Below are 12,831 nucleotides of genomic sequence, written 5' to 3'. Positions count from 1 at the left end.
GTTTGCCAACGACACAAAGGTTGGTGGTGTTGTAGATAGTGTAGAGGATTGTCGAAGATTGCAGAGAAACATTGATGGGTTGCAGAAGTGGGCTAAGAAGTGGCAGATGGAGTTCAACCCGGAGAAGTGTGAGGTGGTATACTTTGGAAGGACAAACTCCAAGGCAGAGTACAAAGTAAATGGATACTTGGTAGTGTGGAGGAGCAGAGGGATCTGGGGGTACATGTCCACAGATCCCTGAAAGTTGCCTCACAGGTAGATAGGGTAGTTAAGAAAGCTTATGGGGTGTTAGCTTTCGTAAGTAGAGGAATAGAGTTTAAGGGTCACGAGGTAATGATGCAGATATATAAAACTCTGGTTAGGCCAGACTTGGAGTACTGTGTCCAGTTCTGGTCGCCTCACTATAGGAAGGATGTGGAAGCATTGGAAAGGGTACAGAGGAGACTTACTAGGATGCTGCCTGGTTTAGAGAGTATGGATTATGATCAGAGATTAAGGGAGCTAGGGCTTTACTCTTTGGAGAGAAGGAGGATGAGAGGAGACATGATAGAGGTACACAAGATATTAAGAGGAATAGATAAGAGTGGATAGCCAGCGCCTCTTCCCCAGGGCACCACTGCTCAATACAAGAGGACATGGCTTTAAGGTAAGGGGTGGGAAGTTCAAGGGGGATATTAGAGGAAGGTTTTTTACTCAGAGAGTGGTTGGTGTGTGGAATACACTGCCTGAGTCAGTGGTGGAGGCAGATACACTAGTGAAATTTAAGAGACTACTAGACAGGTATATGGAGGAATTTAAGGTGGGGGTTATATGGGAGGCAGGGTTTGAGCGTCAGCACAACAATGTGGGCCAAAGGGCCTGTACTGTGCTGTACTATTCTATGTTCTATGTTCTATAAGTTACCAGGAAAGTTGATGAATGCAAGAGAGTGGATGTTGTCTACATAGATTTTAGCAAAGCTTTTGACAAGGTCCTGCATGGGAGGTTGGTCAAGGAAGTTCAGTCACTTGGCATTCATGATGAGGTAGTAAATTTGATTAGACATTGGCTTTGCAGAAGAAGCCAGTGAGTGGTTTTAGATGATAATCTGGAAATGTCACAACCACAGACTGGAAGCCATAGGGATTTGTGATGGGTCCACTGTTGTTTGTCATCTATATCAATGATTTGGATAATAATGTGGTAAACTGGATCAGTAAGTTTGTAGATGATACTAAGATGGGGGTGTAGTAGACAGTGGGGAAGACTATCAAAGCTTGCAACAGGATCTGGACCAGCTGGAAAAAATGGCCTGAGAAATGGCAGATAGAATTTAATACAGACAAACATGAGGTGTTGTATTTTGGGAGGACCAACAAGGATAGTACTTGGTGAGTGGTAGATAATTCAGGTATGAGGTAGAAAGAAGTGAACTGGCGAGGCCAAACCTGGAGTACTGTGTGCAGTTCTGGTCTCCTTACTTGAGGAAGTGTATATTGGCTTTGGAGGCGGTACAGAGGGGATTCACCAGGTTGATTCCAGAAATGAGGGGGTTAGACTATGAGGAGAGATTGAGTCATCTGGGACTGTACTCACTGGAATTCAGAAGAATGAGAGGAGATCTTATAGAAACATATAAAATGATGAAAGGAATAGATACGATAGAGGAAAGTTGTTTCCACTGGTAGGTGAGACTAGAACTAGGGGACATAGCCTCAAGATTCAGGAGAGTAGATTTAGGATGGAGATGAGGAGGAACTGCTTTTCCCAGAGACTGGTGAATCTGTGGAATTCTCTGCCCAATGAAGCAGTGGAGGCTACCTCAGTAAATATACTTAAGACAAGGTTGGATATATTTTTGCATAGTAGGGGAATTAAGGGTTATGGGGAAAAGGCAGGTGGGTGGAGTTGATTCCGTTGGCAGATCAACCATGATTTTTTTGAATGTCAGAGCAGGCTCGATGGGCCAGATGGCCTTCTCCTGCTCTTATTTCTTATGTTCTTATACAGATCTATAATTCCTTGAAAGTTGTATCACAGGTAGACAGAGTTGTAAAGAAAGCTTTTGACACATTGGCCTTCATAAATCAATATATTGAGTATGGGAGTTGGGATGTTATGTTGAAGTTGTATAAAATGTTGATGAGGGATAATTTGGAGTATTGTGTCCAGTTTGTAACTAAGACTGAAAGAGTGTAGAGGAAGCTTACAATGATGTTGCTGGGACTTGAGGATCTGAGTTATAGGAGAAGGTTGAATTGGACTTCATGCTCTAGTGCAGAAGATTAAGGGGAGATTTGATAGAGGTATACAAAATTATGAGGGTGAGGAGTATAGATAGGGTAAATGCAAGAAGGCTTTTTTCCACTGAGGTTGGGTGAGACTACAATTAAAGGTTATGTGTTAAGGGTGAAAGGTGAAATGTTCAAGGGGAACATGAGGAGGAACTTCTTCACTCAGAGGGTGGTGAGAGTGTGGGACGAGCTGCCAGCACAAGCAGTGGATGTGGGTTAAATTTCAACATTTAAGAGAAATTTGGAAGGTACATGGATGGGAGGCTATGGAGGGCTATGATTTGGGTACAAGTCAATGGGACTAGGCAGATTAATGGTACAGCACAGACTAGATGGGCTGAGATCCTGTTTCTATGCTATTGTGTTCTATCAATATGCCTCACAAAATTCCACCCTAACTACAATGCAGGCATGAAGATTAATGCATATTTATAGAAAATAATACCAATTTACTACCTCTGCAGAAAGCAAATAGGTCATTGTCCCATCTTCCAAGCTATTCCAAGCATTCTTGTTTGGGATAAAAACTGTAAGTGGTCCACGACTTTGTAGGAGTTGGTCAAGGTCAGTTCTCTGAATGTTAAAAGAGAATGAAAATTAGATCAAAGCAAAATCTACGTAAACTCACCATTAATCCTTGTTTACTCATCTGACTAGGTCAGTGACAGAGTTATTATTTGATGTCCCATCTTTCATTTAGCCTCCCTCACAACATGCTAGAGGAACTCAGCAGGTCGGGTTAGCCTTTTAGCTCGTCCTTAATTCAGACTAAAATGTTCTAAAAAAGTTAACAGGATATTGACTTTTGTGTTGTGTGTGAGATATATGTACAGCGTTATGCACCTTGATCTGGAGGAATGTTGTTTCATTTGGTCAGTTTACATCTATATGGTTGAATGATGATAAACTTGATAATATTGATTTTAGAATCAGCTTGAAATACTTTATCTTAGCTGAAGTCCTTGAATTTGATAAACTGGTACATTCATTTTAATATTGTCACATATACTGAGATACAGTGAGAAACTTTGTTTTGCCTACCATCCATAGAGATCATTTCTGAACTTTGGTTATGTAGGCTGCTTTACTCAAGCAACAAGAAACGTAGACAGAGTTAATGAAGGGGAGGCTGGTTTGACAATGAAATGAGCTACTGAATCATACCTGTATCAGTTCCATAAATTTCTTGAACTTGGCATTTTCTGAAATTATTGTGTAGAGTGTTTTCTGAGGAGAAGAACACACAAGAGTCTCAATACACCCAAGAATGCAACTATAGAAATATTAGTTGCAGTGCAGAATATTTTCAAGGGAAGTTGAATGATCGATGTTAAAAGGGGTTAACAGGTTTTACAGGTTACATTTATATTCCTTTTGAGTGTGTAAGGTTAAGGTGTGCTCTAAAAGACCAAAGAGATTCAACGAGTTGGATATTGTTCCACTGAAGGTCAGTCAATAAACTGCAGATACTGGAATCCTGAAATAAAAACAGAAAAAGCTGGGAAAACTTGGCAGATCAGGCAGCATCTGTGGAAGGAAAAAAAAACATTGTTATCATTTTAGATTGAATTTTCTTTGACGGAAAGATATAAAATGTGAGTTTCAAGTTGAGGAGGATGGATAGGATAAAGTGCATAACTGTGAAAGGGTGAGGTCAGCGTTGCCGTAGGAATAAATTAATGATAAAAAGAAACTATTGCCCTGGTTAGAGGTAAAAGGCAGAGTTGGGGATGGGTGGGAACAATGAAGAGAGACAGTTCCATAAAATTAGAGCTCAGACACCTGGAGATTATACTGGGAGATATTTTTTCATACAGAACAAGAGAGGCAGAATTTGGAATTACCCACATCAAAAAAGAAATCTTTGCAATACTGAGGAAATAAACTGTAAATATCAAAACTCACATTAATAAACCTTTCCCAAGCAAAGACAAAAAGGATGTGGACCTTAGATTGATCATCAGAGTTAAGATATCTATCAGCTGTGATAATCTTGCTCTCTTCCCAATACTACTGTACCTTTGGGCAGGAGATACAGGAGCCTTATGCCCCACACCATTAGGTTCAGGAATAGTTATTACCTTACAACCGATGTGGATTAACTTCACTCTCCATAATTCTACAACTTATGGACTCACTTCCATGGACTCTACAACTCATGTTTTCAGTATTATTTTTCCTTTATTTACATGATTTTTAGATAAGTCACTTGGATCCTAAGGACTACAGCCCGGGGTTCTGAAAGACATAACTGAAGAGATTATGGTGATCTTTGTAGAATCATTAGATTCTGGAATATTTCTGAGGACTGGAAAATTGCAAATGTTGCTCCACTCTTTAAGAGAGGGAAGGAAAAGACAGGAAATTATAAGCCAGTTAGCCTGACTTCAGTAGTTGGAACCATGTTGGATTCCATTATTAAAGATGAGGTTTCAGGGTACTTGGAGGTAATGTTAAAATAGTCCAAAGTTAGTGTGGTTTCCTTAAGGGGAAATCCTGCCCGGCAAATCTGTTGGAATTCTTTGAGGAAACAATAGGCAAAATAGACAAAGAAGCATCAGTGGATGATGTTTACTTGGATTTTCAGAAGGCCTTTGTCAAGATGCCATACATGAAGCTGCTTAACAAGATAAGAGCCCATGGTGTTACAGGAAAGATATTTGCATGGATAGAAGACTGGCTGACTTGCAGAAGGCAGAAATAGGGAATAAAGGGGGCCTTCTTTGATTGACTGCCAGTGATTGTGTATTTGTAGGGAACATACACGGAAGAAAATCATGCAGAGGGTGTATAGATAGGGTTCCCCACATTTTTTGTTCACTTTAATTACTGCTCATTCAGAAAGCCAGATGCATGGGATTCAGGGAAATTTGGCTGCGATGGTTCAGAGTTGGTTTGCCAACAGAAGGCAGACATTAGTAATAGATGGAGTGTATTCTGCCTGGAGATTGGTGACCAGTGATGCTCTGCAGGGATCTGTTCTGGAACCTCTGCTGTTTGTAATTTTTGTAAATCAGAATCACAATCAGAATCAGGTTTATTATCACTGGCATGTGACGTGAAATTTGATAATTTAGCAGCGGCAGTTCAATGAAATACATAATATAGAAGAGAAACAAAAAGATAAAATAAAATTAAATTAAATAAAAATAAATAAAACAAAACTAATAATAATAAATAATTAAGTAAATCAATTATAGTGTACGTATATTGAATAGATTTAAAATAGTACAAAAAACAGAAATACTGTATACTTAAAAAAGTGAGGTAGTGTTCAAGGGTTCAATGTCCATTTAGGAATCGGGTGGCAGAGGGGAAGAAGCTGTTCCTGAATCGCTGAGTGTGTGCCTTCAGGCTTCTGTACTTCCTACCTGATGGTAACAGTGAGAAAAGGGCATGCCCTGGGTGCTGGAGGTCCTTAATAATGGATGCTGGAGGTCCTTAATAATGGATGCTGCCTTTCTGAGACACCGCTCCCTGAAGATGTCCTGGGTACTTTGTAGGCTAGTACCCAAGATGGAGCTGACTAGATTTACGGCCCTCTGCAGCTTCTTTCAGTCCTGTGCAGTAGCCCCTCTATACCAGACAGTGATGCAGCCTGTCAGAATGCTCTCCATGGTACAACCATAGAAGTTTTTGAGTGTATTTGTTGACATGCTAAATCTCTTCAAACTCCTAATGAAGTATAGTCGCTGTCTGGCCTTCTTTACAACTACATCGATATGGTGGGACCAGGATGAGGAAGTGGAAGGGTGGGTTAGTAAGTTTGTAGATGGTAGGAAGGTTCGTGGAGTTGTGGACGGTGTAGCAGGTTGTCATAGGTTACAATGGGACATTGATAAGATGCAAACACAAACAAGAGAAAATCTGTAGAAGCTGCAAGTCCAAGCAAGACACACAAAATGCTGGAGGAACTCAGCAGGTCAGGCAGCATCTATGAAAAAGTGTCAACAGTTGACGCTTCAGGCTGAAACCCTTCATCAGCCCTGGCCTGCTGAGTCCCTCCAGCATTTTGTGTGTGTTATTTGTTGAAAAGATGCAAAGCTGCACTGACAAGTGGGAAATAGAGTTTAATTCGGAAAAGTGTGAAGTGATTTACTTTTGAAGGTTGAACTTGAAGGCAGAATACAGGGTTAACATCAGGATTCATAACAGTGTTGAGAGACAGAGAGACCTTGGGGTTCACGTCCATAGAGTCCTCAGGGTTAAGTTGCAGCAAGTCGTTAAGTTTGTTAAGAGGCATATGATCATCATTAGTCCAGGAATTGAGCTCAAGAGCCAGATGGTAATTCTGCAACTCTATAAAACTCTGACCAGACCATTGTCAAATGAGAAAATCTGCAGATGCTGGAAATCAAAGTAATACACCCAAAATGCTGGAGAAACTCAACAGGCCAGACAGCATCTATGAAAAAAAGTAAAGAGTTGATGTTTCAGGCTGAGATTTTCTTCACCAGGACTGCATGCTGAGTTCCTCCAGCATTTTGTGTGTATTACTTGAAATATTGTGTTTACTTTTGTTCACCTCATTATAGGAAGATGTGCAGAGGAGATTTACCAGGATGACGCCTGGCTTAGAAACCATGTTCTATGAGGATAGGTTGAGCGAGCTAGGGCTTTTCTCTTTGGAGGGAAAGAGGACAAGAGGTGTACAAGATGATAAGAGGATGAGTGGATAGCCAGAGGGCGAAAATGGGTAATACAAGGGGGTATAACTTCAAAGTGTGAGCACGTGGCCAAGTGCTTAAGGCATTGGACTAGCGACCTGAAGGTCATGAGTTTGAGCCCCAGCCGAAGCAACGTGTTGTGTCCTTGAGCAAGGCACTTAATCACACATTGCTCTGCGACGACACTGGTGCCAAGCTGTATGGGTCCTAATGCCCTTCCCTTGGACAACATTGGTGTCGTGGAGAGGGGAGACTTGCAGCATGGGCAACTGCTGGTCTTCCATACAACCTTGCCCAGGCCTGTGCCCTGGAGAGTGAAGACTTTCCAGGAGCAGATCCATGGTCTCGCAAGACTAACGGATGCCTTAATTAATTAATTAATAACTTCAAAGTGTTGGAAGGAAGGTTTTTAAACACAGAGATTGGCAGGTGTGAGGAATGTGCTGCCAATGGTAATGGTAAACACAAACCCAACAGGGGCTCTTAATAGACTTAGATAGGCACATGGATGAAAGAAAAGTAGATGGACCATATGCGAGGGGAGGGGTAGATTCATCTTAGAGTGGGTCGGAAGGCTTATACTGTTCTATGTTCTGTGTTCTAGTGTGCACATAAATGGAAGGGCATGGACATTGTGTAAGCAAAGTGAATTAGTGTAGTTGGGCATTTGGTTACTAATGTAGTTAGCTTTGCACAGAATTGTGGGAAGAAGGTCCTGTTCCTGTGTGTTATGATCTACATACACCCCCAATACAGAGCAGTCACATGATTTTACCTGTCTGTCACTCTTGACTGTAGGCTGAGTACCATCCATCACCTTATCGATGATATGTATTAGACCGTTGGAAGCGATGATATTCCCAGCAAGGATTTGGGCCTTTTTGTTATTTCCATAGATGCGTAGCCTTAGCTGATTATCCTAATGAAGAGAAGCATAAAGAACAACTTCAGGTAAACATAAGATACCCAGAGAGCCAGAATGTTGGAGATCTGCATTTGAAAGAACCTGGAGCAAAAAAATCTGGCGGAGAGTCGGTAGAAACCAAAGAGGGAAAGATGTCTATGAGGTGGAAAGGGTGCAGAGGAGATTTACGAGGATATTGCTAGGACCTGTGGTACTGAGAGAGAGTTTACCTAGACTGGGGCTTTAGTCATTAGAGTGAGGGGAACGAATGGTAATTTTAAAGAGGTGTATAAAATCATGAGGGGCGTAGATTGCAAATAAAGATGAGGGTTGGGGTCTGTGAGTTTTGTTTCTTTTCCTTTTCATGCCGGGGTGGGTGTTGGGGGGAAGAGTTAATGTCTTTTCTTTCATCAACACCCATGGTTTTTCTGTATTTAATGGGTATCTGGAGTAGAGTTGTACTGTACCTGCATACCTTGACAGTGAAATGAACATTTGACCCTTTCAGGGATTGGAAGATTGGAGGAAACTATAGGGGGATGTCAGAAATTAGCATTTTTTACACAGAGTAGTGGATGCATGGAATACCCAGCCAGGAGTGGTGGTAGGAACAGAATCATTAAGGGCATTTAAGAAACTCTTAGATAGACACATGGATGGTAGAAAAAATGGAGGGTTATGTGGGAGGGTAGGGTTAGAGTGATCTTAGACTAGGTTAAAAGGTTGGCACAACATCATGATCTGCATGACCTGTACCGTGCTGTAATGTTCTATATTCCATGCTCTATATACTCCATTAAAGCTTGTTATAGTAATGATAAATTTAAGAGACTACTGGATAGGTATATGGAGGAATTTAAGGTGGGGGGGGTATATGGGAGGCCGGGTTTAAGGGTTGGCACAACATTGTGGGCCGAAGGGCTTGAACTGTGCTGTACTGTTCTATGTTCTATGTTCTATAAAGGCATCGTACAACTCAATGACATGGACCATTTAGCCCAAACAACCAGGGGCAAATGGGGGAACACACAGAAAGGTGGAGGGACATAAGGGGTCAGATAGCATTGATGGAGGTTCAAAGACAGTTGGTATTTTGGGCCGAAACCTTTCATTGGAAATCTCATCCAGATGAATGGATTCAACTCAAAATGGTGACTGTCCTCTTCCCTCCATTGATGCTGCCTGACCTGTTGAATTCTTACAGCTTTTTGGGCACTGCTGAAGGTTTCCAGCGACCCCTTGTATTTCCAACTGGGGAGGATGTCTACCCAGAATTCTGAGAGGATGGATGGTAAATGCTGGAACTCTGCAGCATTGATCACAACACCTCCCAAAGTACTGGTATTGGTGCTGGTATTAGTTTATTTTTGTCACATGTACCAAGATACAGTAAAATATTTTGCAACACATACAAAGTGCTGCAACATCTATGGGGTTGACATTTCAGGCCAAAACCCTTCATCAGGACTGGAAAGGAAGAGGGAAGAAGTCAGAATAAGGTCAGTGGGGGAGGGGGAGGGGAAGAAATACAAACTGGCAGATGATAGGTGAGATTAGGTGTGGGAGAAGGCGGGTGGGTGGGATGAATTGAAGAGCTGTGAGGTGATAGATGGAAGATGTAAAGGGATGGAGAAGAAGGAATATGACAGGAGAGGACAGTGGACCATGGAAAAAAGGGAAGGAGGAGGGGCACCAGAAGGAGGTGATGGGAAAGTGAGGAGATATGAAGAGATAAGAGGAGACCCAGAATAGGGAATGGAAAATAGAGAAGTTGGGTGTGGAGAAATTACCAGAGGTTAGACAAATCGATATTCATGCCATCAGGTTGGAGGCTTCCCAGGAAGTAATTACTTGACGTGTTTTCATTGCGCTCCTGGGAATTAAGTTCCTTCATGCTCATTAAACTGAACTATTCAGGGCATGTTCAAGGAATGCAAAGTTAGATGTTCGTTTCATTGTGTGTATCTATCACATCGCAAACTCACCTTTTCTCTGAGTATAGTCACTTCTGATCTCCCAGTCAAAGTGAAAAATTCATCAGTGGCGTTCAAGTCTGCCACACTCATCTGCCCAGCGATGATGTGGAGCTTTGCGAGGTACTCTGTTCTGTCCTTGTCCCTCAAGAGACTTTGCATCTGTGTTAAATGCAAAATAGCTGCTAGAAGCAGAGTTCACTTCGTACATTTTCTTTAGATGCCTAACTTAGTACTTATTTAGGGTTATTTAGCAATGCAGCATGGTAACAGACCCTTCTGGCTCATTGACCAATTAATCCACAACCCAATTAATCCCATGTGACCAATTAACCTACTAACCCATACACCTTTGGAGGAAACCAGAGCACCTGGAGGAAACCCATGCAGTCATGGGGAGAACATAAAAACTCCTTACAGACAGTGGCGGGAATTGACCGTAATAGCATTAGGATAACTGCTACATTACTGCTTTGTCTAGTTACAAGGAGGGAAACTGGATTCTGCATTTCTATAGCAACTTCGGGAAGTTCCTGAGGCTCTATTGCATGACTGACAACTTATCTCTAATTTAACAGCAGCTTCCATTGGTTGGACTGTTTTTAACACCCACTTGTCTTCATTGACAAGCCCTCTTCCTGTTGGGCAGGAGTTGCAGGAGCCTGAAGGAATAGCTTCTTCCCCTCTGTCATCAGAATAGGTCAATAGGGAAGGTCTAACAGTGACTATACTACCTGAGGTGCTTAAGGAGAGCTAATCTGCCCCAAAAATTGCTGGCCAACAGATCACAAAGCACTCCAACAGGTGATTAGGAAGGCTTAGCACATCATTGGGACTCAACTACTGGACCCGGAAACAATCTACAACCCTTGATGCCATGGCGCATTTGTAATATCATTAAAAACCCAGCTCACGCTGGACACCGTCTGTTCGATCTCCTGTCATTTGGTAGCCAAGTCTTAGCCAAGACTGAGAAGCAGCTTCTTCTCGGGGGCTGTTGTGAAGCTGAATAATGCTACAACCCCCTTGTCAATGGCCTTTGAGTGCTATGGACCATCAAAGTCACTGGTTGCATGTAAACAAGGGCGTTTTTAAAAATTAAGCCATATCCCGCATGCATTTTAAATATCTGTTCTGCACTGACTGGAGGTGCACTGCAACCTCGTAGTCTTGAGGGATGACAATAATGTTCTGACTATAAATATTACCCATGACACTTCAAAGGTTGACTGTGACTGGCTCCGTGTTGTGCTGTGGGATTTTTAACATCCACCCAAAAGAAGAGCTGGAGATTTGATTGAGCAGCCAGGATCCTGGGACACAGTAATGCCAGCCAGGGCTCTGGGAGTCAACCTGAGCTTGGAGAGAAGGTGCAGCAAAGGCAGGGATTGGAGAGGCAAGTGGAGTATGTGAATTTATGGGGATGGGATTGAACTTCACCAAAAAGATAATTTTTGAAAATAAACTTTGATTTGCTCAATTTATTTATTTTATTTAGAGATTCAGGATGGTAACAGACCCTTCTGACCCAACGAGTCCATGCTACACCATCACATTAATGTGGCCAATTGACCTACGAACCTGTACGTCTTTGGATCTGGGAGGAAACTGGAGCATCCGGAGGAAGCCCATGTGACCACAGAGAGAACGTATTAACTCGTTACAGAAAGCGGTAGAATTGAACTCAGGTCACTGGAACTGTAATAGCGTTTCACTAACCGCTACACTACCGTGACACCCCAATTTGTCTTGCTATATCCGGGAGGTAAACCTTGTCAATGATCCACGATACAGGAACGTGCAGCAGGTAACCCCACCCCCTCTTCCTGTACCCCCACCTTCTTGGACCCACCGTCATCAGAATCAGCCTTGTCACAAAATCTGTTTTGCAACAGCAGTACATTGCAAGACTTAAAAACTATTATGCTACAAAATAAATTGTGCAAAAGAAGAGTAACAAGGCAGTGTTTATGGGTTCATGTACCATTCAGACATCTGATGGCACAGGGGAAGAATCTGTTCATAATACACTGTGTCTGGGTCTTTAGTGCTGTGTAGTAACATGAAGAGGGCACGTTCTGGATGGAGAAGGTCCTTAATGATGGATTCCACCTGCCCTCATGATGTCCCTTCCACTTTCCCGTACCCAACGCCGTCCCCATTCCAGCTGCCCCTTTCCCTACGCCGTATCTCCCCAATCCTTTCTCATGTTGCTCCCTGTAATCCACTCCACCAAGCTGCCATCGAGAGAGATGTTTTCCATCAGGTTAACCCCTGCATGCTTACAAGAGAAAATCTGCAGATGCTGGAAGTCCAAGCAACACACATAAAATGCTGGAGGAACTCGGCAGGCCGGGCTGCATCTATGGAAAAGAGTAAACAGTTGACCTATTGGGTCCTGATGATGGATCTTGGCCCAAAACGTCGACTATTTACTCTTTTCCATAGATGCTGCCTGGCCTGCTGAGTTCCTCCAGCATTGTGTGTGTGTTCTCTGCATACTTACATTCACTCCATTAAAAGCCTTGCTGGTTGGTAGAAATAATGTAAAGGGTCCCAAATTGGTCAGAGGCTTGGAATAACCAGTCCCTAGGAAACAAAATACAGAAAATTTTAGACATGTATTGTGGAGTTATTCAGAAATTTCATGTTTGCATTTTATAGTAATTGGTTTAATAATTAGTTTATTATTATTGTCACATGTGAAAAACTTTGCTTTGCTTGCCACCCATATGGAGCATTCCACGCCATCCTGCTAGGACAAGGGAAGAGCAGTATCAGAGTGCAGAATAAATTGGAGTGTGGACGATAACGTGTACAACCATGCGAGGTAGATCGTGAGGTCAAGGTTCCATCTTATCATAAAGGCGGTCTAGTGAATAGTTTTATGACAGCGGGATAGCAGCTGTCCTTGAGCCTGGTGGTATATGCTTTCAGATTTTTGATTCTTCTGTTCAGCGGTGGGGAGGTAGGGGGAAGAGAGAATGTCTGGGATGCGAGGGTTCCTAGGTTAT

General features: G+C 42.4%; 1 protein-coding gene across 1 annotated transcript in view; it reads right to left on the bottom strand.

Moving 5' to 3' along the window:
* stab2 (stabilin 2) overlaps nucleotides 1-12,831 on the bottom strand; it is a 197,289-nt gene that overhangs the window by 146,799 nt on the left and 37,659 nt on the right. The window contains exons 11-15 of the mRNA XM_072269443.1: nucleotides 12,324-12,406; nucleotides 9,830-9,979; nucleotides 7,716-7,859; nucleotides 3,438-3,500; nucleotides 2,730-2,846 (exon numbers count right to left, since the gene is read on the bottom strand). Coding sequence (XP_072125544.1) covers nucleotides 2,730-2,846; nucleotides 3,438-3,500; nucleotides 7,716-7,859; nucleotides 9,830-9,979; nucleotides 12,324-12,406 — 557 coding nt within the window. The remainder of the gene's footprint in view (nucleotides 1-2,729; nucleotides 2,847-3,437; nucleotides 3,501-7,715; nucleotides 7,860-9,829; nucleotides 9,980-12,323; nucleotides 12,407-12,831) is intronic.

Source organism: Mobula birostris, chromosome 9 (assembly GCF_030028105.1).
Source record: "Mobula birostris isolate sMobBir1 chromosome 9, sMobBir1.hap1, whole genome shotgun sequence".
Taxonomy (NCBI): Eukaryota; Metazoa; Chordata; class Chondrichthyes; order Myliobatiformes; family Myliobatidae; genus Mobula; species Mobula birostris.
The sequence above is the reverse complement of the archived record's forward strand: the minus strand, read 5'-3'. Positions and strand labels throughout refer to the sequence as shown.